Source organism: Microtus pennsylvanicus, chromosome 9 (genome assembly GCF_037038515.1).
Source record: "Microtus pennsylvanicus isolate mMicPen1 chromosome 9, mMicPen1.hap1, whole genome shotgun sequence".
Taxonomy (NCBI): Eukaryota; Metazoa; Chordata; class Mammalia; order Rodentia; family Cricetidae; genus Microtus; species Microtus pennsylvanicus.
The window spans coordinates 26,686,256-26,712,866 of record NC_134587.1 but is presented as its reverse complement, the minus strand read 5'-3'; the positions used below and the strand labels follow the sequence as shown (position 1 = coordinate 26,712,866).

The 26,611-nt window shown below is 41.6% G+C and overlaps 1 protein-coding gene across 1 annotated transcript; it reads right to left on the bottom strand.

The window, feature by feature from the left end:
* Positions 1-1,513: 1,513 nt before the first annotated feature.
* Arl5a (ARF like GTPase 5A) lies at positions 1,514-23,362 on the bottom strand. The gene is made up of 6 exons (XM_075985219.1): positions 23,053-23,362; positions 14,588-14,648; positions 14,038-14,185; positions 12,358-12,441; positions 5,153-5,304; positions 1,514-1,647 (listed from the first exon to the last, which is right to left on the bottom strand). The coding sequence occupies exons 1-6, from the start codon at positions 23,096-23,098 to the stop codon at positions 1,599-1,601; spliced, it is 540 nt and encodes a 179-aa protein (XP_075841334.1). The 5' UTR covers positions 23,099-23,362; the 3' UTR covers positions 1,514-1,598.
* Between the last annotated feature and the right edge of the window lie 3,249 nt (positions 23,363-26,611).

Here is a 26,611-nt window from a genome sequence, read left to right as displayed (position 1 = left end):
GACAAAACTAGAAAGTAAGTTTGAGAAAGTATGAGAATGTGTGAGTGGAACTCGGCACAGAGCCCGGTGGCTGGAGGCTGACTTCCTAGGCGCAGGCGGGCAGACCTCCACATGGCACCCGTCAACGCTCACCATGGGTTAGACGTTAAGTGTCTCAACACTTAGAGATTTTTCAAACTTTCATCAATGTGTACAATATAGACGTCTATTTCTTACCAAAATCTTTAGGAAAATTTTAAGTCTGAGACTAAAACCAGTTAAATGTTTTTCTTTTTCTTTTTGAATATTCAGCCTAAATTTTGACAGTTTTGACTGTTTCAAATTTCTAGGCCACAAAAGGCATATAGAGTCACCAAGCGTATGTTAAAACACATGAAAATTTAGTGTATAGTCATGACATAAATACCGTCAACTTTTAGATGAAATATATAAAAGGAGTTTTGGGTCAAATTACTTCTAGTATAAATAATGTACTTTTCAATCAAATTTTCAATCAAATTCTTGAAAGCATTCAGAGTATTTGGACTTCCTAACTATTAAGCAAGGTATTTTATGCAGGGGAAGAACATGTAAGAAAACCTACAGAAACAATCTGCAAACTGAGAAATTATCAATGTTCACTGAAAACTGCCTTATGTTTACTCTCAAATTCATTTTGGAGGTTTGTTGTGTATTTAATACCTAAAAAGGCTGCAGTTAAATTCTACTTATATAATGTTACCTCTGGATAGATACATTTCACACCATGATCTCCAATTAAAAATTACCTGATAGTTTTAATCACAATTTATGATTGACTGACTAGTGGCTGAGCTGGTATAAGGATCAACAGAAGGGAAAGTCTGGCAATCGCTCACCGTGCAATTCACACACCTGGCCCGGAGTCGAGCAGACACTCCACTTACTTGCGCTAGGTTTTTCCATCTCTGTTACAACAAAAGCTGGTATACAATGTCACGCTTTTCCCACCTTTTTCTTTTCTTTTTAAGCAGCTCAACAATTCTGGGTCAGGGCTGGCTTGTTAGGACAGCACAAAGAACAGAGCACTAACTACAAAGTGACACTAGGGAAGGTTATTAGTTGTGTTATTTGCTTTAGAACACAAATCAAAGCCATTAAACTGAACTTGAGGTATATACACAATACATATTCAACTTTAAGCAAAATACTTTCCCTAATATTACATTTTTAAAAACTGGAAACAGTATCTGTGCTGATTTGTAGTTGATTCAATGTAATGAGAGGGGAACATTCAACTTGGGGTGGGGTGGGCAAGTCACGCTGACAATAAAGCTCTATAATTCAACCGTCTTCCTCTCTCGTGTTCCTCGCCACAGCTGTTCATATCCTGGGAGGATCCATCATGAGAAAATCAGTCACAGCTTTGAAGCATTTTGGAAGGAATTGAGAGCAAACTGGGTAGTGACATTTCATCCTTGTTTTCAAATAAGTGGTCTTACTTTTTCTTATAGAAAAATTCTTAAATCAGTTTATTATAAATATATCTGAACCGTTTTGTTTTTGTTTTTTTTTTGCAGCTCTCAGGTAAAGTCCAGTACTCTGTGGATGCAGAGTCCGTGAGAAAAGCTCAGTAGAGATCATCTGATCTTCAGCCGTGACATCATCCACTCAAGACCTTGGCATAATCTGTGACGACAACAAAAATCATGTGATTAAATTCTGAAGTAGGAAGTTAGAGGCTACACACTAATGAACAGCAAACTCTGCTGCTCTGAAGAGTGAGAGCTGTGAGTGCCGCAGCAATCAGTCCAGGAGCTGCTGATGAAAACACATTCACCAGGCCACACAGCCTCAGGTTCGCTTTCAGCTTAACGCTCACAACAGTGCCTAACGTACAGAAAACTCGCATGACTGATGCCCATAGAATCAACAGTTATATAAATACATATATATTTAGAAAAACAAGCACAGAGTGCACTGTATCCTAAAAACAAAAATCAGGCAGTAAGCAGATTTTTGTATAAGACTATTCAGCGAAGCATTTTTTAATAGGAAAGAGTAAAATTTGAACGTCTAGAATCAGCAAAACCCCCCAAATTTTAGAATACTCATATAATGGTGAAACCTTCCCTTTCAAAATATACTCTTGACATAAAAAAATAGTTCATGGCATAAATGAAATAAAATAATGGGATAGTATACTAAACACACTGAATAGAAAGTATAACTATATAAAATATCTGAGGCAATAAAGTATATCATTTTTACTTTTTATTGACCAAGTAAGTGAACTAATTTTTGAACTACAGAAAAGGATTATCCTTGTGACAAGAGAAACTGAATGCCTAGCACGAAGTTAACAGTGAATCTACAGCAAGCCAACACTGTCACAGTATTCTTACAGTTAGCTTTCCAGATACAAAACTGTTACAGTAACCTTTTAAAAGTTTGTTTTTATTACTTACGTGTATGTGTGCACACATGTGTGCAGGTGCCCACAGAAGCAAAGAGGGAATGTCACACCCCTGGAGTTGGGGTTAGTCATGAGACACCTGACATGCCGGGAACGGAACCCTGATCTTTGCAAGAGCAGTACGCTCTCTTAATCACTGAGCCATCTCTCCAGTTCCTATTTTAGCTTTTCTTTAAACTCAAATTGTTTTTTTTTAATCAAGTATAAATGTAAAAATATAAAAGAATACACACACAGCAACAAAGCAAACTGGTGGCTTTGCGAGCGACTACTTTGCTCCATCATTAGACTCCCACTTTTAAGCTGACAAAACAGTGCACAATGACTTCAAACTGAAATGAACAGCAGTTAACGAGAAATAAACGACAGACTGTATTAAGTTTATAACAGCCATTTTAATCTTCCCAACAGTCAGACTGCAGTCCTTCCCAGGGTACACAAGAAATCCTAGCAAGGTTAGAACTGGGGTCAAACAAGGCCATGCTCCACAGCCCATGATCTTCAACCAACTGAATCAAAATGGTACCCAAGAGGCCGGGCGGTGGTGGCGCACGCCTTTAATCCCAGCACTCAGGAGGCAGAGGCAGGCGGATCTCTGGGAGTTCGAGGCCAGCCTGGTCTACAAGAGCTAGTTCCAGGACAGGCTCCAAAGCCACAGAGAAACCCTGTCTCGAAAAACCAAAAAAAAAAAAAAGCACCCAAATAAAAACATCACTTTACATTTCTGCCCCACTGCCTATATCAAGAGCCTCAGCCCCATACTCAAGACCGCTTTTTATAATCTCAAGTGCCTTTCTGCGCTTGTGAATAGATACAAATCTCCAGACCTTTGAAAAGTAGTAAAAAATTACTCTTCCTTTAGGTTTTTCACCCAATTTCCTTCCTTCCCTTGCCATACTCAGAGTTTCTAGCTGGGCTGCAGAAGTGACTCAGCAGCTCAGAGCTTTTGCTACTCCTGCGAGGACCCAGGTATGGTTCCCAGCAATCACACGTTATAGGCTACAACTGCTCGTAACACCAGTTTCACGGAATCCAGTGCTTTTTTAAATTATTATTTTGCTTTTATTGAGCTATATATTTTTCTCCACTCCCCTCCCTTCCTCCCCACTCCCCTTCTATCCTTCATGATCCCCACACTCCCAATTTACTCAAGAGATCTTGTCTTTTTCTACTTCCCATGTAGCTTAGATCCATGTATGTCTCTCTTAGGGTCCTCTTTGTTGTCTAGGTTCTCTGGGATTTTGAATTGTAGGCTGGTTTTTCTTTGCTTTATGTCTAAAAGCTACTTATGAGTGAGTACATATGATATTTGTCTTTCTGGGTCTGGGTTACCTCACAATATGTTTTCTAGCTCGATCCATTTGCCTGCAAATTTTAAGATGTCATTTTTTTTTCCCCACTGTGTAGTATGTCATTGTGTAAATGTACCACATTTTTCTTATCCATTCTTCAGTTAAGGGGCAGGCATCTAGGTTGTGGCCAAGTTCTGGCTCTTACAAACAATGCTGCCACGAACATAGTTGAGCACATGTCCTTGTGGCACAATTGAGCATCCTTTGGATAGATACCCAAAGTGGTATTACTGGGTCTTGAGGAAGGTTGTTTCCTAATTTTCTGAGAAAGCTCCATACTGATATCCGAAGGGACTGTACCAGTTTGTACTCCCACCAGCAATGTAGGAGTGTTCCCTTTTCCCCACATCCTCCCCAGCATGAGTTGTCATTAGTGTTTTTAACCTTGGCCATTCTTACAGGTGTAAGATGGAATCTCAGTTGTTTTGATTTGCATTTCTCTGATGGCTAAGGAAGTTGAGCATTTCCTTAAGTGCTTTTCAACCATTTTAGATTCCTCTGTTGAGAGTTCTGTTTAGGTCTGTACCTCATTTTTTTTTTTTTTTTGATTATTCTTTTGATGACCAGCTTCTTGAGTTCTTTGTAAATTTTAGAGGCGAGTCCTCTGTCTGCTGTGGGGTTGGTGAAGATATTTTTTCATTCTGTAGGCTGCCATTTTGTCTTGTTTGACTGTGTCCTTTGCTTTACAGAAGCTTTTCAGTTTCAGGAGGTCCCATTTATTAATTGTTGTTCTCTGTGCCTGTGTGATCCAGTGCCCTCTTCTAACCTTTAGGGGTTAATGCATGGACATGGTGCGCACATACACAGAAAATAATTTTTTTTAAAAAAAAGACTTTCAGATGCTATTCTAAAATCTACTTCCTATTTAAATTACCACTGACTTCCTTCTGCCCGCTTTCCCAATACACAGATTGAGTCCACTCATTCACTGTTAAATTCAACAGTACTTTTTCCATTTTGCTGGTCCTTGACCACACATCTGACAGTGTACCACTACTTCCTTCTTAAACACCTCCAGCTCGGGTAACAAGCCTAGGCAAATCATACTATTTCCCAATACTCTTGACTCCAGAAACAAGGACTTTCGTGTCCTATGCTCCATTTTCACTCCTAATCCCCACGGGGTAGAAAAAGGTATTTTCTGGCTTTTTCGGTTCCAGTGATGCTCTTATTTCTCTATGCTGCTAAAGTAACTGTAGAGTCTACATGCCTACCTGTTAGTTCATACATGTATTATCTGTGCTGCCTCTCTTAATACAGTCATCCGAAGTCTCTGACTAGAGACTGACTCCCTTACAGATCTTGTGATTTGATAAAGACATACATGTTTCCGAGCCAAGTATGACATCATGAAAAGAGACCTTACCCCTCGCCGGTAAGAGCGCAGCATGCTTGGATATGCCACTGGTGGTCTTTTATGGACGTCAGCTTCAAAAACTGGGAGATCTCTGCTACTGTCATGCATTCTTTAACATCTTGCTTATTGGCAAAAATCAGCAATCCAGCTTTTCTTAAATCCTGCAAAAGCAAATAAAATAATAAAGGCTAGTTCATTTCCCCATATTTTCAGCTTAGTTGGTTATATTTCATAATTTTAGCAATCTGGACTATCTTTTTTAAAATTGTATTTCTTTTTATTCTCACAGGCACCCCCACCCGTCTAGAATTTAAACATTCTACATCTGCATCTTATAGATTGACAGAAATAAATGGATCTGTGTATGGATTTACATATTTCTCAGTTATGTGTGTCTGTGTGCAGGTGTGGTTTATGCACTGTATGTGCAGATCTATGTGGAGGCAAGAGGTAAGTGTTAGAGGCTTCACTTTGGAAACGGGACCTCTCAGGATTTGCTTGGGCTGGCTGGCCAGAGCCCAGCAATCCTGTGCCCCCAGCCCAGCACTGGAGCAGCTGTGCCTGCTGTGGAAATCAAACTCAGATTCACATGCTTGAGCAGCAGACATCTGACCTACTAAAGTACCCGGTAGATCCTCAGTGCCAACTGTTTAAAGGACATACTTTATGGCCCTATGTGCTTAACACTGTATTTTCAAGCAGAAGAAATACCTACTATACTAATTTAAAACAACAGCAACAACCAACAAACTCCAAGCTCTAGTGGCTACTATTAGCCATCCTTTAATTGTACCAAAACTCTGCCCCTTTACTTTTCCACATTTCATTTTCTGCTTTATTAATAATATTGGCTATATATTCTAATACATGTAAGTCATTCATGGTTTTGTGGTCTTGCTATGCAGTCTAGGCTGACTTTAACTCATTATCTTCCTTTTCTTGGAGTCTAGAGTCTAGAATTTCTAGTGTACACCACCACTCATATGCTCAGTTCTCCAGTTAGCAGGCTATCTACTCTCTGGACAATTTGGGACAGCCTTATCCCAACACCGTCCCAGATGCTTTTCTTTATGCATCACCCCTTTTCTTCCTCTCTAACAAACCTTTAACAACCAGGATTCCACAAGAGAATGAACTCCTCAGAAAATGACCACTCTGCAAGTTTCCCACAACTTGTGTAGCTGGCATCATCTAAACACCCAATATATAAATCTACTACGCATCATGTAAGGCTAAATGCTCGGTTTGGAAACACTGTGTGTGCAGTGCCCTCTGCAGGGTAGAGTTGCCTGATTATGTTAGAATAGACAAGAACACAGGTTGCTGGCTTTAAGACTGCATATTTAATTAGTTTCAGACATAGTTTGGTCCAAAGATCTAAAAATAAAATAAAACCTAAAGAGCTAGATCATGAACTGAACATACATAGTAATTACAGACTTTCTGTGGGATTTAGTTTAATTTCTCTTCTATGACCTAGAAGTTTTGGTATATCTTGCTAGTGTACATTTAACTTTTTCATACAGGCTGGGTTTGCTAATGATGACATGCTCAATATAAAAAATTCTGATATAAGTACTGGCTCAAGTTAGGAAGCATATTCTGTACCATTTTATAGTAATTTAATTTAGTGATAATTTAATTTAGTGATAAAATTTAGAGAAGTCCCTAAACTAGAACTATAAAAATTAGAGATGGCTCTGCAGGTAAAGTGCCTGCTGTGTCAGCAAGCACGGGGACCAGAGTTCAGAACTCCAGAACTCAGAGTGATGGAAGTGATGGTGGGCTGCCTCTAATTCTAGTGTGTAAGGGAGGTGGAGCCGGGGACTCCTCAGAGAAAGCTGCATAGCCAGGTATGCCCAAAATAGAGTTCCAAGTTCAGCTAGTGATTGCCTCTATAAAGGCAGAGATGAATATAAACATCTGACATCAACATCAGGCCTCCCCACCATGTGAACACATAAATAGGTCTCTAAACTAAAACTGTAATTCCCTTTCTAGATCTCAAAACTCATACTTTAGGAGAATCTCTGGCATCAATGGAGTTCTTGATTACTTAAAACAATCACAAGAACAGCAGTCATAAAACAGGTACCTTTTTAAATATTTAAAAGGTTGGAGAATCTTTGCTTTTTATTATATAACATCAAGACCAAACATGACAATAGAAAGCATATTGAATTAAAAGCTATTTATTAAATTGTATTTGTAAACTATTAAAATTAAGGGTGTAAACAATGGCAACCTTTCGTTCATAAGCTAATTTAAATGTTCTCTACTATTCAAATTACACATCTGATCTCAAGAGTGTGAAATTACCAGGCCTGATGGTGCAGGCCCATAATCTCACAAATACTGGGAGGCTAAGACATGCTTAACTGCATATTCAAAATCAGCCTGAGTAGCTTAATGAGACACTGCAAAACCAAACATGATTTTTAAAGACTGGGGGCATAACTCAGTAGCAGAGTACTTGTCAGGCACAGGTGGGACCTGGGTCCAACAGCCCATACAGAAAAAGAACATTTTCTAACACATCTATTAGTTTAGTCACGCGAACAGCAGCAAATGCAAGCATCTACTTCTTTGTCGTAGACCAATATCCTCACTTTGTTTCACAAAGCTTCATTTGGGAAGACAACTTCTAAAATTTGAGTCAAAGAAATTTTAGATTTTGCTGTCTGAAACTACTTTAAAATTTACTATGATGTGGGATTCCTCTCTTTATGCTGTGAATACCATTAATGAATAAAGAAACTACTTTGGACCTATAGCAGGACAGAACTTAGTTAGGAAGGGAAACTAAACTGAATGATGGAAGGAAGAAGGCAGAGTCAGGGAGAAGCTATGGAGCCATAGCTGGAGAAAGACACGCTGAAACTTTGGTGGTAGGCCACGACCTCGTGGTGATGCACAGATTAATGGAGATGGGTTAAATTAAGATGTAAGAGTTAGCCAATAAGAAGCTAGAGCTAATGGGCCAAGCAATGATTTAAATAATATAGTTTCTGTGTGATTATTTCGGGTCTGAGCTGCCGGGTGGTTGAAGAACAAGCAGCCTTCCTACTATAATTCAGAATTTAATGTTTGTTTTTTTATTGTTTTTCATTTTATTTTTGTTTATTCATTTCACATACCAAACACAGTTCCTGCTCACCCACAACCCATTCCCTTACCTACTCCACTGAAAGGGTAAGGCCTCCCATGGGGAGTCAAGAAAGCCTGGCACACTGAGACAGGACCAAGTCCTTTCCCCCTACATCAAGGCTGAGCAAGGCACTCCAATAGGGGTTGGGCTCTAAGAAGCCAGCTAAGTTTAAGATTTCTTATCAGATGAAGCCTTGAGAAGCTGTTCTTGCAGCCCCATGTTTTGGAGTGCACTGCAGAGTCACATGCCTTTAATCCCAGAACTTGGGAGGTGCAGGCAAGTGGAATTCAAGGCAGCCTAATTTACAGAATGATTTCCAGACAGCCAGGGTTACACAGAGAAACCCTAAACAACAAAGATTGTGTAGCTATGAAACAATCAACTAATTCCATTTCTGTGCGTTCATTCTTTCACCCATTTGTCACCCACCAGAGATCTACCGCTGACTCTGCTCCAGCCCACCAGGACGCTACTGTGCTTCCAGTACATCTTTAAGTGGCTCCCTATCTCCCTACTCAGTCTCCTTTTTATCTTCTCCTAGCAAGGAGTCTAAAGAAGAATATTTGTACCTATAGTAAAACCCATTCAAGCATAGTTGTTATATCCAGATCCTGGCTCTTTAAAAAAACCGTAGAGTCACATAAGCTTTCTGGGCCTCAGTGAAACAGACAAGGGAGAGCGAAGTGGCCAGGTTAGTGTTTCCAGGCAGAAAGGTTCAAAGACTTTAGCTCTATTTCAAATGGAGCCTGCTATATATCAGCCAATTAATGAATGATCAAACAGAAGCTTCCTGCTAAAGATAAACATACATTCAAGAGACAGCATATGCTTGTGTTTTCCCTTGTAAAGTCTCTATAAAACTCCACTCTGAAATAAATCAAAGAATGTTTTGTCTCTTTTTATAAAATACAAAACTTTCATTTTCTGCCTCTTTTATGGCTTACTTACCTTCCAAACTAGAAAACAAAACTTGGTAAGTGAATGAACAATGAATGACAGGATGTATCATTTATTTTTAATTATTTATGTTTATTTGCATTGGTGTTTTGCCTGCATGTATGTCTGTGTGAAGGTGTCAGATCTTGGAGTTATAGTTGTGAACTACCATGTGGGTGCTGGGAAGAGAACCCTGGTCCTCTGGAAGAGCAGCCAGAGCTCTTAACCACGGAGCCATCAATCTCTCCAGCCTCCCAAGATGTATTTTTTTAAAAAAAAACCATTTTAGGTTTAAAAACCCTAAAATGTTTGATATGAATGCCAGAATTTGAGTCCCAAACAGAAAAGACATTGGAAGCCATGATCCCTGTCTTGGTTAGGGTATTTATTGCTGTGAAGAGACACCATGACTACAGAAACTCTTGTAAAGGAAAATCCTTAATTGTGGCTGGCTTATAGTTCCGAGGTTTAACCCGCTGTCATTATGGTGGGAAGCATGGTGGCATGCAGACAAACATGGTGCTGGAGAGGTAGCTTTGAGTTCTATACAGAATCCTTAGGCAGCAGGAAAAGAATGACACTGGGTCTGGTTTGAGCATGTGAAACCTCAGAGATCACCCAAGTGACACTTGCTCCAACAGGCCACACCTACTCCAAAAGGTCACACCTCCTAATAGTGCAACTCTCTATGAGCCTATGGGTCCATTTTCATTCAAACTACCATAATCACTAAAACAAAACGTGTATTCTTAATTTACAAAAACCATTTTTAATCACATTTCTTAAACTCTTGAAAAATCTATCTGAAACACAAAATCTGTAAAGCAAAACTCAAAAGAAATCATTGAATAAATAGTAGAAATAGTAGAATAGTAGAAATAGAATAGTAGAAATAAATAGTAGAAATCATTGAATAAATAAAATGAACATACAGCTTCATTTTAAGTATCCCAATTTTCTTAAGCCTTACCAAATTATGAAATAAAAACTATTGTGTAACAATTTCCTCCCAATTGGAATATTTATCCTGGAAGGAGACACCTTAAGAATGAGAAAGTAAACAACTCACAAGTCTCAGGAAGCTCCTGTAACTTACAAGACATATACACAAAAAAGCTTCTTCCCCAAGTTATAAGCTAGTAATGACTACTAGGGAAAAGAGACTCTCTGGATCATCAGAGCTATTTGCAAGTTGTAAGGAGTTCCAGGAATGCTGCTGTCATGAAGAAGTCAACCAGCACAGTATGGACTTTTGGGTAATACTGCCTCTGTGTTGGCCATGTTCCTTTAAGTAATCCTTTACCCATACTCCTATAAGTCAATAAATTTATCATGTGAACTTTGGTACAATAGTTGGTGCCCTATGCTAAACCCTATGGTGGGACATGATCTTTATGAAGTTAGTCAGGCTTCAGGTAATCTACATGAAGACTGGCATGTAGACCAGATTTGTAAAATGGTAAAGCAATCAAGAAGGGAATGAGGAAAGGGCAAAGGTGATCTGCTGAGGCTGGCTACTCCAAGACAAATGTGGTAAGACTTCAGTTAAACTGCAATTCCTAAAAAAAAAACCAAAAAACAAAAAGCCAAATGTTGTGCTATTATTACATTTCTAGATGACTTAAACTGGAGCAGCAGTTTATAGAAGACTTAAAGTGATAAAACAGTCAAGTGATAAGCTTGCCTTGGGGTGGGCAATTATAGCTCTAGTGTATACATGTAAAAGTACACCGGGAGTAGAAACTGCTAACAGAGTCTTTTTCTCAGCACTCAGGTTTGGCTGATATAAAAGCAAAGGCACAATGATGGCCTACAGCATGTCAGAACCAAGAGCTGACTCCAGTGTCAGACACAGCAGGCAAGCGTGATGAAAATACTCTGAGGAAAGCACTCTGTTCCCCATGTGGTCCTCAATCAAGTTGAGTAGTGCAAGCCACTCCCGTTAAGACTGCTGGTGTTTAAGAAACATGGAGCAGCCATGAAGTGGCAGCAATAACACAGGCAAGGAAGTAGGATGGTTCATGGTAACCGTTTTCAAAGCATAGAGGACTAAAGGGCAATGTCTCCCACCTACGCTGTTCTCAACATCTTTTACCAATGAAACTGACAGATGTTACTGTTTTCTTTAAATGACTGTGATGTGCCTGTCAAACTGCCTTTTAAACATTTCTCATATTCAGATTACTGTTGCTGTTGGCCTCAATAGGTAAAGAAAGGAGATTTTTTTGTTTGTATTAGGGAGTGTCCTGCAGAGACTCCAAGTCTCTGGCTACGTGTGGCGGCTCAAACCTTTAATCCAGATACTCAGAGGCAAATGAAATCTCTGTTAAGTTTGTGACCATCAAGGCTTGGACCTCATGGATGCCAGCACTCTACCAGTGACCTATATGCACAGCCCTACTAACTTAAATTTTGACTACAGTAGTAAAATTATTTAAATTTTGACTTCAAAATCCTACTAGCAGAACTTAGCATAATAATAAGCTAGTGATATAATTTCATTTAGTGAAAGGGAAAACTTTAAAAAACAAAAAAATACCTAAGAGCAACTAAGTTTAAATATTAGCTGATAACAGAGAACACTCAAGAACTGTTATACATCCAGGTACTTGTGATATACCTGTCAAACTGTCAAATGATAATCCACTGTATGAATAATCTACCCATACAGAAAAGGAAAACTACTTGTAGAAATTCCTTTTGCTCAGTGAAGCATCTAAATTAATTTATCAAAGTTAAATATCAATCTATGATTGCCTGCACCATCTTCCTCCTGCTTCCAGACACACTTCAAATTTGGGAAGTATCATAATCACAAAACAGGAATGACATGCAAACATGACCAAGAGATTAATATATATATATTTTTTTTTTTGGTTTTTCGAGACAGGGTTTCTCTGTAGCTTTGGTGCCGGTCCCGGAACTAGCTCTTGTAGACCAGGCTGGCCTCAAACTCACAGAGATCCGCCTGCCTCTGCCTCCCAAGTGCTGGGATTAAAGGCGTGCGCCACCATTGCCCGGCTTGAGATTAATATTTTTTAAAACTGAAATAATCCTTATGAGGAACTGTAAAGAGCAAATCAAATGTAATACAAAGCCCATCCCCCACTTACGACCACAGCAGACTTACCTCATGGGCTAGCATTTTGTAGAGCTCTTCTCTAGTTACAGATATCCTCTCTCTGTCTGTGCTGTCCACAACAACTATTACAAACTAAAATAGTTACCAAAAAATCATTAGTGACTTAGAGAATTTGGTATTTGAAAATCCAAGGTACTTATTTTGTACTTTTACAAAATAAGATACTTATTTAATTACACGATTCTAATATCAAGACACTAAAATCTCCTATAATGTATGAGACCCACAGGTGCTTATTATTTTCCCTTTATTAAAGCCTGGGGTTCTGACTCATTTGTAACTCAAACACATTTACTCAATTTTTTTTTTTTTTGGAGACAGGGTTTCTGTGTAGCTTTGGAGCCTGTCCTGGAACTAGACCAGACTGGCCTCACACTCACAGAGATCCGCCTGTCTCTGCCTTCCAAGTGCACCACTGGCACCCGGCACACTTACTCATTTTTAAGTAAAACAAAGGAAAAGAACATGACGTGAACACTTTTTTCTAAATTACTACATAAATACTAATGGGCCTATATCCCTGTATTTACATTACAATGTAATTTAAAACAAACAAAACCCAAACACTGAAAGTATTAACTGGCATCTAAAAACAAGAGCTTCTTTATATCCAGAGCACTGATCTGCAAACACAGCCTGTGTTGAACAGACGATGAGACCCCACTGCACTCCTAACTCCAAGAGCATCAGGCAAGAGGGAAGCAGAGCAAATGTGTGGTTACTGTATGTACAATGCTCATACTGCCTATTACTAAAACACATTTTTTTTATTTTTTAGAACTTGGTAATAATTTCCAAATAAACCATTGTGATTCTTAGCCTTTTTACTCTTCAGTTTCCACCAACTGCAAGATTTCATTTGATAGCTTTATTATCGTGATACTCATTCTAACAAATAGTATTTTAATAAACCCTTTTCAAAGCTGACAATTTAACGCCTGGAGCAATCTATATGGGGGCATTCCATACACCTTTATAAGCGATACATCCATTCCCTCCAAGTACAATGGAATGCTGATGAGAGCTGGGGCCAGACCATGAGAGACACTTAGTAGCATCATTAGTGATTTGAATATCATCTTTACACATGTGTAGAGTATTTTTAAGATCTTATCATCCACACCACAAAAACCATTGGTGCGACCTTTCAATTTATAGGCCTACATAATGAATGTGTCATAGGTTTAAATTTTTCTCTTGGAACATTAACATGTAAATAAAAGCATATGATTATGTCTAAAATGCTTCATAATCAAGAGGTATCTTTAAGTGTAATTGCACTGAATAAAAGAAGATACATAGCAAAAGCTGGCTAGGACTCAAACCACAGAAGAGCCCTTTCACTTGGCTAGGATTTCTTCCACTTAGCCACATATAAATAGTGAGAAGAAAATGCAATCAGAAATCATGAGATGTAAGTCATTATAAAATAAACTACTTCATCAAACAACCCGATCGATCAACCACCCATTCTCCCTATAGAGACTTAATAGTGAGTACACAGTCAAGGATTGAAACAAGGAATGGAAGACAACTAGAGTCGAGCATAGCAGACAATGCTTACACTCTAAAGCACTGTCCTGTTTTTAAAGGACTGTAATGACTCAAACCCGAAAGCTTCTCAAGGACTCAGAATGCTTGTGTAAGCATCAGCATTGAGAATGTTACCTCAGTGTTAGTATAGTAAGTGTTCCAGGAAGAACGAAGAGACTCTTGACCACCAATATCCCACATCAGGAAACGGGTATTATTAACCACGATCTCTTCCACATTACTTCCTATTGTGGGGGATGTATGTACAACTTCATTCATGGAACTAGGAGGGGAAAAGTTCACAAAATCAGTGAGGAAGCTTGCTCATCTCAGGATTACATCAAGGGACAAATCAGCATGACTTCTTTCTCTATTTCATATCCAAGTGTCCTTTTTCTATGAGCTCAAAATAAATAATGGTTTCAGACTATTTCAGATCGTCTCGGCAAACTGTATAATCCACTATTTTCCTGTTTTCTAAACGCTAGATGCTCAGTACAAACAGTGAGCATGTCAGATTCATGTAAATTCTGGCTCACCACAAACAGCTGTTTAAGTCTGGATCCCGGCTTATGGTGAGTCTCCTTGGAGCCACGTAGTTTTTCATTGATTTCATTGACTGAATATCACAAAAAAAGAGTAACCAGAAACAACAAGATTAAACTTTTAAGCAGTTAATACTTACAACTGGTAAAGGATGGTGGTTTTCCCCGCATTATCCAGCCCAACAATGATAACTTTGTGCTCTGAAATAAACAAACCAACAGTGACTTACGACACGCACTCCTCTACTTCACTTCTCTGTAATGTATAAGTCGGCACACAGCACTTTCAAACTTTCTTAGAATCCAAAGAATATTCCAGCAAGCAAGAAGTGTGGTTGAGCTCACTTTCTCTGCCTGTCCTCACTCTACAGAGACCTCCCACCTTCCAACAACCTCTCCAGGCAGTCGGAGGAAGCACTGTTCTCTCTTGGGCTATAAAAGTCTATGCTCAGCAAAGTATCCCCAAATGTGATCACAACAATTAGAAATGACTAAAGTCTGTCACTGTCTCCATCTGTGAAAATTCAGACGTCCCTTGGGTATGTCCATGTGGAGTGCGGAAAAGGAGACAAAGAAGAACCCTTTCTGTGGGTAACTAAATGACGAGTATACTTTACCCACAGAACTGTTATGGCAAACAACTGTAAGGCCTGCCAGCTTCTGGGGCATCACAGTTCCTAAATTTTCTCCCTGTCTCTTGTGCCTTGTTTTTCTTTAGTTTTCTCTCTAGTTCTCTTTAATTCTTTATCTAGCGAACTCTTAATTTTCTATGGTTTGGGTTTTCATTCTACCAGAGCCACAGCAAAGCACCTATAATTATGTGCATGTGCACAAATCTAAGCTTAATCAGGTGCCCTTCAAACACATGAACACAATATTTATATTCCTGGTAACTATAATTCTTCCTGGGAAAAGGTGGGTACTTAATAAGCACTAAATTAATATTCATGCTATGAAGAATCAATGTTGAGGATTTTAACATGAGAGTAAGGAGATCTTTACTATTCAGGCATTTTACAGATTACCATTTACCCCAGATATAATATATAGCGGCCCACGTCATAAAAGGTACAACATCAAGTAATAGAGAAATTGAGCTCAATCCAGTTTAACAAGTCAACCGCAGGCAGCTTAGCACCTCTCTGGAGTCCTCAAGTGACATGATGACCATCACATAGTTTCTCAGCATCCTTTGAAGACCCCAGGGCCTATTACATTTTATACTTGGAGATGACTAGGAGGAAGGCACAGGCTCACAGACAAACTGAATGACACTTTTCAAAGGCAAAGGGTCAATATTTATCTAAAGCATGCTATGGAAAAGTCACCAGACTACACCAACTGGTAGTACTCTAGTGGGTTTCCATCTCCTGAGTCCACAAGCTCAACCCTGTTACCATCTGAGAGTAGACAAACTCAGAGAAAGCAACACACAAAAATGAGCACCCCAGAAGAACATCAGCAAGTACAATAAAGATAAATGCTTCAAATGAACTTGACAAGCCAGGAACTAGACAAGCACCTTAGGAGGCTAACAGGAAGATCACAAGTTCTAGGCTGGACCAGGCAACATGGTAAGGCACCATCTTAAAAAACAAAACAAACCCAACTAGCTGACAAGGACAGGTTCCCTCACCCTGGCCCAACACTCAGGAGTCATTCACAGGCAACCTAACTGTTGTTTCTGAGACTTACCGATTTTAGATTTTTAAAAAGACTTTATTTTTAGTGTTTTTATAATAAAGCAACAGTGACCAACTTCGTCTGAGGAAAAGCATATTTTATGGTTAAATTAAAATCATAAAACTCTTGAGATGCAGGGAACTCCAGCCAAGTCTGTTATAGGCATCATGGCCACGGACGCTGCTTCCCAGAGGGGTCACATGTGCATCAGAATCAGGATATTCAGCATAGCAGCTAGGGCACCTTTCTTCCAGGTATGCTTCTAACTAGCACAGACTGCCTAATTTTACTTTTTCCTTGTAAAAGTAAGCATTACACATTTGATGATGTATGCTTTCTTCAGTTCTGTTAATACAGGAACCTACAAAAGTATTAAAACAAGAAAATTACTAGTTGAATACTGACTTTATAGTGGGGCCTTCCTGGACTGTGGTGGCACACCTCTCTAACCACAGCACTCCAGAGGCATGGCAGCTGAGTTCCAGGCTAGCACAGTTTACACAGCATTCCCTAGGCCAACGGCAGCATAGTAAGACTCAGTTTTAATACAAACTAGAGCCTTTCTAAAACATCAGCTCCATCCTGAGGAATACATTTTGTACTACCCCATGATTAGCTACAGGACAAAATTTGGACAGATTTCTGGTACTCTGAAGAAATAATCTCCTAAAAACATTACAAAATAAATAGAACTGATCCAAAAGTAATACAAAATACAAGACTCTATAAAGATGACTTCAGCACACACGTGTGTGTAAACAATGTGCCCACGGATGATAAGCACATTATCTATTTTGCACAGCCCTTAATCACCTAAGGAGGTTGTGGGCGCACACTTTGGCGGTGCCAACACTCTTCAAAAGCCTGCTGTTTTTCTGCCCTATTTGCTTCCAGAGCCTGAGGTATTTATCGAGTTTTACATTCTCAAAGATGTTGAATCCTTTAACCTCTGAAGACAAATCTAAGTTTTAAAGAGGGTCTCTTTGGTATCATTTTGGTTGGTCATCAGGGAAAACATAGCTGAAATGAGAGCCAGCTTACTGTTAAATGTAGTATGATCCTTGCATAATAAAGAATCATTTAAAAATGTCAGTAAAATTGAATTTTAAAAGATACATTGACTAGGAGGAGACACTGGCAGGAAAACTACCTGGTTCCCTAAAATAGCAGCTTTCACGTCAGAACCCTCACTCGGATTGCACAGCAGTTGCGGTTCTTTGTTTCTGTTTGGTTTTGTGATCTTTAGCTAGGCCTTCAGGGACTTATGGCCCGATTCTAAAACCACTGTTTTTCTTAGCGCCTAGAAAGGACTATCTACATCAAAAAAAAAAAAAACAAAAACAAAAAAAACTAAGAAAGCTTTTTGAGGGCAGGAGGGTCACACCTGGCCACATGGGAAGGGGGTCACACCTAGACAAGTGCTGAGCAGGACAACTGAGGCAAGAACAATGGACAAAACCACCATGCAGTAACAGATGCTAAGGCAAGGCGGAGGGCAGAAGAATAAGAACTTCATTTTCTCAGGATACCATCTAAATAAAGGCCAGAGTACCTAGAAATAAAGAAATCAAGGGGTTGGAGCATATGGTTGATGATGCATTGTGAGAACCCAGATCAGGAGACATAGCAGGAAGCTTTTAGCAGGTAAGACTATTCAGGATGGAAAAAACAATCAGCCAGACATTATATCTAGCCGGCAAAGAGAACATCATTAGGAATGATAGACGTCCTAACAGGCAAAAGTTAGGGTTGAGTGAAGGCCGAGCAGGAAAGGTAAGAAGGCAATGGAAATACCCCAAGTCAGAGGCCTTCTATGTCCCCTGCAGATAAAGCAGACAGGAGAAAGGAGTTACCCGTTGGGAACCAGGTGAAAGGGAGGAGGAGTGTGACAGAGGGGGAATGTCTTAATCTAAATCTCCTAATTCCTCTCTTGGCTGGCACTAAAATCCAGACAGCTGTTCAGTATACCTCCTCTCCGGATTATCTCATTGATTTTCTGTTTAATTTTGCTAGCACTATTCTCTACTGTGGAGACAATGCTCTTCTAATTTTACAAAACTACCCAAGTCCCAAATACATAAATACACAGCCCAAATGAGATGTCTAAAACAGCCACAAAGGGAATGTAAGGTAACACAAAAGGTTGCTGTGACAAAAAAGAAGGAACTCAAATCAAACATGTGCAAAACTTAAACTCTCCAAAGAGCCACAGACTATAAAAACCAAACCTAAAACCAAACCAGAAATAGCAACACAGCAGTGCAACCCAGGGGAGACTCTGTAATCCAGTGGCTCACCCCTCATGTGGCCTCACATCCACAAGCCAAATTCTCTTCCAACTTTACTAGGGAGGAATGCGCTTACAATAAAGTACCAATGACCATTTAATCAAAGGTCTAGGGTGAGTCACGATGAGAGCCATAGCATCAGTCAGCGCTGTGTAAGAGGCTAAAGGCTGAAGCTGGCAGTGCAACAGTCACAGACCAGCTTAGCCCGCACGCTCCAGGAGCAGATCAGGCCTGCTCGCACACGCCTCAACTCCCTCACACCTGACGCTCTTCACCACTGCCATCCTCATCAGCAACCCTGGAGTCAGCAAGTGCTAGAATTCTGTCTCATAGTGTGCTCCCGAACAAATACTCCATAGAACCTACAATACAGCATGTCAGGAAGTAATGTTACTGAGGACAAGTGTCAATTAGACTTTGGCCATTCCAGCTCTTTAACACCTGTGTCATTGCAATTACTGCTTTGTGAGAGTTTGCATTTAGAAGGTCTTTCTCACAGTGTTCCTGCACCCAGAAAAGCCCAAACACTACCACACTATTGCTCTCGGCTGGGATTCGGAGTCTGATCTGGGCTTTACCTTACCAGTCAATGCTGTTTCGTCATAAAAACGCTTCTTGTTGTCCATGGGTCCTTCCCCTTTCATTTTCCTTAACATACCCAGGCAGCTACGCATTGTCTAAACCTGCATCTCTGACTACCACTGTGTAGATGACAAGTTGTGTCCCAACAGCAAAAGCTGGGACACAGCTGCTCAAGTAGAAGCTCCATTTGCCATGCTCATTCCTGTCCCCCTCAGCCAGCAGAGCCTGAAGCAAAACATGCGGGCAATGAGGTAGCTTTCGGTGAGCAAAGAAATCAGCCTGGACGATACAAAGGTTAGGAAAGCACTGTCTATCAAGCTGTCTTGTACTAAAATTCAATTTGGGGGACTAAAAAGCATCATAAAGTTTATTTCTAAAAGCTGAAAATAAGCTTGCCATTCACAGACCAGTGAGGCGGCTCTGGGAGCAGAGACTTGCTACTAAGAAACCACTGGGGGGGGGGGGAGGCAGGGAAGAAACGATAAAACACACAATATCTAGGAGATAGAAATCCCACAGTAACTGAGGTTGGCAAGTTTTACAAAGAAAATATCTAGTACTGATTAAACAACAGACTAGTAAGAAGATAAAACTAATCACTACGCCACGCAAGAGCCACGTACTAAGGGTAAAGGTGCATACACTACAATCGGCTTGTCCAGAGAGCACACACTGCCACCAAGAACAGGCACTTCCTCCTGCAGCGTCCCTCCAGGAAGCTCCACTCTGTACACCTGACCAGAGTGCAGGCAGGGTGCACCTGGAGCTTAAGGCAGCCTCCTGATGAGGCACAGACTCCTAGGCGAGTTACCTGCCTCCATGCCTCAATTCCCTTGGAAAGAGAACAGATCAGGAACAGATCAACACCAGATCTAGGCAGAGTGAGCAGCTTTCCCAGCACTCCTCCATAACTCCATTCCCTTCACGACAACTAATAGGAAGGGCGACAGATGGTTGTCAACAGGGAAAGTCCATGGCCTCGGCAAGGTTCTTTCACCCGCCATCTCGTGTGTGTGTGTGTGTGTGTGTGTGTGTGTGTGTGTGTGTGTGTGTGTGCGCGCGCGCGCGCATGCAGTCAGGGTGGGGAATGTATAGAACACGCTGGCACTAGAGAAGCACGTTTGAAAGCCCAGGCTTATCGCTGTAAATAAATAACGCCCTAACGTGGATTTGTAAAGCAGAAAGTTTGGAGAGTAACGCAACTGGGGCAGATTAACCAACCCTGCTGAAACACCTGGAAGAGGGTGTTGCAAGAGTCACTAATATTACCAGCTGCTAATTTATCTGTAGAGGCAGGCTGAGTTTCTTCCCTGCTTTCCTGGACTACAATAAACACTTCACGAAGGCATAGAGATCTGCCTGTTTTATTCCCCGACTTATTCCCACCACCAGGAGCTCTCAACCTCCCTAACGCTACGACCCTTTAATATCAGTTCCACATGTTGTGGTGACCCCTGACCATAAAATTATTTTCATTGCTACTTCCTATCTGTAATCTTGCTCCTGTTATTAATCATAATGTAAATAACTGTGTTTTCTGATGGCCTTAAGTGGCCCCTGTGAAAGAGTCATTTGACCCCAGACGGGTTGTGACCCACAGGATGAGAAACCCTGACCTAGACTAAGTGATGGCCCAAACAGGGGCTAAGAAGGTATCTAACAAACCACTGGTAAAGAGCTCTTTTAGACATAGAGTTATCAACGGCAAGCCTGCATCTAAACAAACTAAAGAGTCACAGTACAACCACTGAGTCAACATGGAGTAAAAAAGAAAAAGGCGCGAACACTTTCTCAAAAGACCAATAAGCAGTGACATTTCTTTTTTGTTTCCTTGCCAACTGTCTGGTGGAAATCTCTTTCCTCTTTTCCAGGGCAATAACTACTTTCAAGGATTGCTGAAACTTTTTTTTTTGAGACAGAATCTCATGTAGCCCAGGATGGCCTTGAATTCACTAGGTAGCTGAGGATAACCTTAAACTTCTGATCCTCCTACTTTGCAATCTTGAGTACTGTACTGGGATGACACCCCCCCCCCCCATGCTCTAATCTCTCAGTTGGGGATGGTGAAGTAGACACTTATCCAACCGAGCTACACCCCCAGCTTCAGATACTTTTTTTTAGTGATGTAAACACATTACAATATCTAGGCTAAAGTTTGAGCTCTACTGAATCTGTGTGCCACCTACGTAGGTGGAGCGGTAGGCAATTCACTATCGCCACCCGCTGCTCTTCCTTCTGGACAGAGCCAGAGTGCTACGCCTCTCCCTGAGTTCATCAACATAACAAACTCTACAATTACCAGAGTCTATGAAAATAATAATAATAATAATAATTTTCAGGTGAGTCTATGAAAATAATATAGACATGAGTCCTGAATCTTTGGCAAAATGAAGCATCAAAGATAACACCTAACTAATGGGTCACATTCAACACAAGTCCAAAAATGCCAACCAGGATCTGAGACAGAACACTGAACACCGTAAAGTTACTGTGTGGTGACACACCATTTAACAATTCGTTTCTTCCCAATTTCACTATAGTGGCTGGTAATTTTCTAGAAACTGAACTCTATTAATTCTTCCCATAATTTTCAAACAACGAGTTCAGCAAATAACAGTCAAAACGCAAGCTGTAAGACTTGTAGTGATACCACTGCATTCCTGCTATTACTTGCTGCGTATTTTTTTAAGTCCTAATTCATTTTTAAGTTACAGAAACAGTTTAATCACTGACTCACAGATGAACGTGAAGACAATACCAGAGACCCTTTGACCCATAACATTTTCCGACCCCTCACAGCAGAACTGAAACCCCCGCTTCACTAGATTCAAGACTATAGAGGAAAGAACTCGACACACAAACAAAAACATCCCCAGTTTTGCAACAATGTGACCTTCAGTACTTCAAACCTAGAGATTAAATAGTCAAAAACTGTCGGCTCCTCCAATTTCTCCTGTTCTAGGTGAGACTATCTAGACCCACAGAATTGTGAAGCCACAGGAACTGACAACCCCACACACATCCGCACACACTGCTGACCGGCGCTGATGGGAATATCCTTCCACTTCATTTCGTACCGTTATCTAAACTATCATTTTTTTGAAATTATTATTAAAAAGGCAGAACCCACTGGAGATTCTAAGGCCCAGTGCTTGTCTTCCTATAAAGCCAGCTGTATCCTGGAGGAGAAGCAGGCAGGTCTAAAGAGTAGGCACCACCGTTCATTAAGTTTTAACTGGAAAAAGCCGGGCTGGGGGGTGGGGGAGCAACAACGCTACCAGCTTATACAAGAGAAAAACAATATGTTGTTGAGAAGAAATGAATTGCAACTAGAGTTTTTCTTTTAAAAAGCACTACGTTTCGTTTTAGTAGCTATGTAGTTGTTAGAACTGTATTCTCTCCAGTTTCACACACTCATCTTGTGAATATTTTTAAAAATAAATCCCCTATGCATTCCGCCTCAATGTCTGCGTTTAGGCGAACTTAAAACAGTAACTTGCTAGTTACCTAATGCTAACGAACGTCTCCTGAGGTGTCATTTTAAAAGCTTTCAGCGAAAACACTAGGCGCCCCCCTCCCCAAAAAAACCAAAGCCAAAACAAAACAAACCCACCTCTAACAACCCAAGAACGAAAACGACCTTAGGCTTGACCTTTACCACAGAAACAACCGGGGCAAAGGAGAGCCACCCAGCACCGTTCCGCGGCGTGGGTCCCCCCTCCCCTCCCCCCAAGAGAGTCGCCAGAAGCGAACCGGACAGTCCGAGCACGAGTTCCAGTTTTCCGCATTCTGCAACCCGTGGGCTCGGTGGCGCCGCCAGGCCCAAGGCCAGCGCCCCCAGCCTTCACCCTAGAACCCCATCTTCTCCCAGTGCGGCCCAAACCCAACTGCGGGCAGGCGTCGGAGAGGGAGGCAGGCCGGGTCGTGTGCTTAGGTCCCCGGCGTGGGGCAGGACACCTTTGGCGCTCGTGATCAAATCGGAGCAATGGGTGTACGGCGGGAGGGAGACAAAGGCGAGCCGCCGGGGACCACCCCGCCCGGCCCAGGCTCACCCTGGTGATTGAACAGCCTCCAGATCCGGGTGAAGAGAATTCCCATCCTCGGGCAGCCGAAGCCCTCCAGCCGCCCGGGCTCAGGCTGCGGGGCAGAAGGACGCGCCGGGGCCTCCGCCACTGCTCCCGCGCCCTCCGTGCGCCCGCTTCCAGGGACCCGCGGGGAGGCCGCAGCCCAGGCCGCCCAGCCACGCGCGAGGCCCCGCCGCTACCGCCGCGGCGCTCGCTTGGCTCGCGGACATCGCCGCCGCGTTGTCTGCTCGAGCCTCGCGGGCCACCGTCCTCCCCCAGCTCCTCTCCAGTGGCCGCCGGGACTGGGGCGGGGCCGGGCGGGGCGGGGCCGGGGCAGTGCGCAGGCGCGGAGCTGGAGGCGGGGCTTGGGGGCTGGAGGCCTCTGCAGCGGGGAGGGCCAGCGGAGGTGGCTGGGGCTGGGATGCCGGCGCCCGGGTTTGAGGTTCCTTTTGAGTCTGGAGCCACAATGTAACTGTGTAGCCATGTCCACCTCCCGCCCTACACACATTTCCAAAAGTCCCAGGTTGGGGCCGGACGACGGTGAGCTTTAAGTCTCTGTTGAGCCTGTTCCCCGCTGACTGAAGTAACTGAAGTCGTTGGCCTGTTTTTGTTGTGTTTTTTTTTTTTGAAGTTGTTGCAGTTTTTCTTACCTCTGTCTTTGCACATCGGCTCTCTCCCCGCTCCATTCTCCCTCCGCTCTCAGGCCACTCTTGGTTAGAACAGTTCTCTAGTCTTCCCCGGTTTAGTGATCACAGAAGCTGTCTGTGCTGAGCGGTCGAGTCCCAAAACGCTGTCGACAGACACTCGCTGTTCCTTTTGGACCCAAACGTCTTTTCCTCTCATTCAAGAGTCACCTTCCTGTTAAATAGATGGCCAAATGTTCTCTGTGTTCTTCCGTCTTCTCGCCTACAAGTTGAACAGTCGTGCCTCTGGGTATGTGAGTGTCCATCTCTGCGTCCGCTGTAGGACAAGTGGTTGGAAACTAAAATATAAGTAATCATTGGTGAACTTGATCAGCAGAGTTCTTGTCCATGTGTCTTTTTTGGTTTTGTTTACTTCTTAGTTCCTTTTAGCTAAGCAGGTTAAATCTCTAGATCTCAGTATTCCCGATGTAGAAGCCAGAGGGTTGATCTCTGAGGTTACCCGAATACTCAGATAGTCTTGACTACTGTAAACCGAGTACTTAGGAGAGAGGAAACTGGGCTTGTCTACTTCTTCCACAAAAGTAAACAAAAGGCAGAAGTGGCTTCATCTTTTCCTATTCTCTTTAACTTTGATTTTTAAAAAGGAAGAAGGAAAAAAAAAAAGGTAGAGATGGGGAAACGTGGAATACTTGTGAAAGGCCCCTGGAGCTGTTCCTGTTACCACCTCATCCACAACAGCCCCAAGAAATGAAGCCCTGGACCTTTCCACCAGACTCCTCATAACCATATACTGTAAAAGGGAGTGCTTCGTCGTCTTTGGACACTTGTGTCCAAATGCCAGTCTTCGAGACATTCGTAAAGGAGAATAAAATCATTACACTAGTCTGTACAGTTAGAGTATTAAATCTGGAATTATTTAATAGCCTGTAGGCTTTTTAGAAAAAGTGATGTTTGCATGACTGATTTACATGAACTCTTTAGTATTTCCATTCTCATCCAGTGTAGGCAACGCTTTAGCAACTCTTGAGACAGTTTTACAAACTCCCACACATCTTTGGCAACTTATTAATGTATGCCAGACCCATATTTACTTGTGATGTTAGGATTTCATGTTTTAGAACTCTATTCCAGAAACGGTCTTAGACTATTTTCCAAGTGCCCCTCACAAGAAAAGGGAGATGGGTTTGGCTGTAGCATCTTCACTAACTTTAATAGATAAAATACAAAATTGGTACTGTAGCTGTAACTGGAAAACTTTGATGAAGGATGTCAAAGTGTTTGTTTCTCCTCCTAAACATTTTATCAATTTTTTAAGTCATGAGCAAAATGACACAAAAGACTTCTGCTTTAAGATATGAGAACATAAGACATCTGCTTTACCATTCTACTGTTAATAAGCAGAGCACTGGATACAACACAAGAAAACAGCTGCTTCTAGGTGTTGGAAAACAGATTCTGGGTTGTGGTCCCTGACTAAAGAGAAACCATGAGCTTTATCAGTGCATTGTATTTCTGCCCTAGCAGAAACATTTCCCAGCTAACTCTGGAGGGTGGACAGCCAAATAAGAGTAAGATGGTCCCTTACCACAAAGACACTGCTCTGTGCTCCCATAGTTAGGGAAGCTGAAATTAAGGAAATAGAGTCACTGAGAGAAGGAAGAAAGAAAATCTACAGAAATTGAACTAGGAGACCATTGAGTCTTCGGTGCCATATGGCTTGTATAGGTAGTTGATTAGTAACCATTTCTAGGGGGAAACATACCAGGATTATTGCAAAATAATCCCCAGTTAGTTGTTTCAAAGGCTTGGGAGTCATTAATATACAATGATCCCTTCAGTCAGAGAAAACTCACAAGTAGGACATTCAGTAGATGCCTGGGTGCTAAGTCTAAGTCTAAGCCCCAACTAAGACCAGCCTTAAAGGGGCCTGACTGAGGATAAACTTTAGCCAAGTGAGCAACTGCCTGTTGAAAGAAGTTTGATGTTTCACAAAGGAAGAAGTGGACATCACTAATAAACTGCAAGGCAAATCTAATGGTCATGCAACAAAGCTACGACAGTAACAGATGCTGAGTAACTTGTACTTAGTTATTGCTGGAAGGCGGTGGTTAGAGTCCACAGCGAACTCACCATGCTGACTTGTATGTTATGTGAAAAGACGAGATTTCTCCCTACAGCCCAGTGGAAATGTACTAAAGGCAAGCAAGGTAGTTTCAAGCATATGCCATGTTAACGCAACAGCAAGGAACTGTCGTTTCCCAGTTGGGAGTTTCAGATTGTCGGCTGACTGTTGGGGTGGTCTTAGGTAAGAGCCCCCCAATAACAAAATTATTCACACAGCCAACACCTTGTATTTGCAAGCCGCTTTTTGTGCTTCAGCTTACTACTTAGCTGGAGGGTCTTTGCTGTGTGTGTATGTGTGTGTGTGTGTGTGCGCGCGCGCGCGTGAGCGCGCATTAAATACTTCTAAGAAAGAAGTGACACTAAGCTTTTGGTTTTCTTAACTGTAGCTGGGTCTGTTAATCTATACTCTGCCTGGTTTTTCAGGGAGCTCACATAAATTAAATGTGCTCAAGTTTGTGGACTGATTTGGTGATTCTCATTCTACTAACGTCTTGCATATTTCCCTTGAGCTTCTTGTCCACCACAGTGGGATGAAAGTCAAATTCCAATCCTGATACAGAACACAGGCAACAGACGCCGGGGTATGTGCGTGTGTCCAGTCGCAATCTCTACCCCAATCACAGAAGTCCAGAGCTGTCATTCTGGAAACTTCTGGCAATTGCCACACTAACCATTTAATGGTGTCTTGAGAACATTAAGGGTTACATAGTATACTTTCTGTATCTAGCCTTATTTCACACATTTTTTTCTGGTATATTCCACATGTATGTACAATTTGT

What these genes read in the sequence shown, in the direction of transcription:
- Arl5a (XM_075985219.1), bottom strand. Translation starts at nt 23,098, where the DNA reads ATGGGAATTCTCTTCACCCGGATCTGGAGGCTGTTCAATCACCAGG. An exon ending in GAGGCTGTTCAATCACCAGG is followed by an intron (nt 14,649 to 23,052) that starts GTGAGCCTGGGC and finishes TGTTTATTTCAG; the next exon opens with AGCACAAAGTTATCATTGTT. An exon ending in ACCACCATCCTTTACCAGTT is followed by an intron (nt 14,186 to 14,587) that starts GTAAGTATTAAC and finishes TTCCCCTCCTAG; the next exon opens with TTCCATGAATGAAGTTGTAC.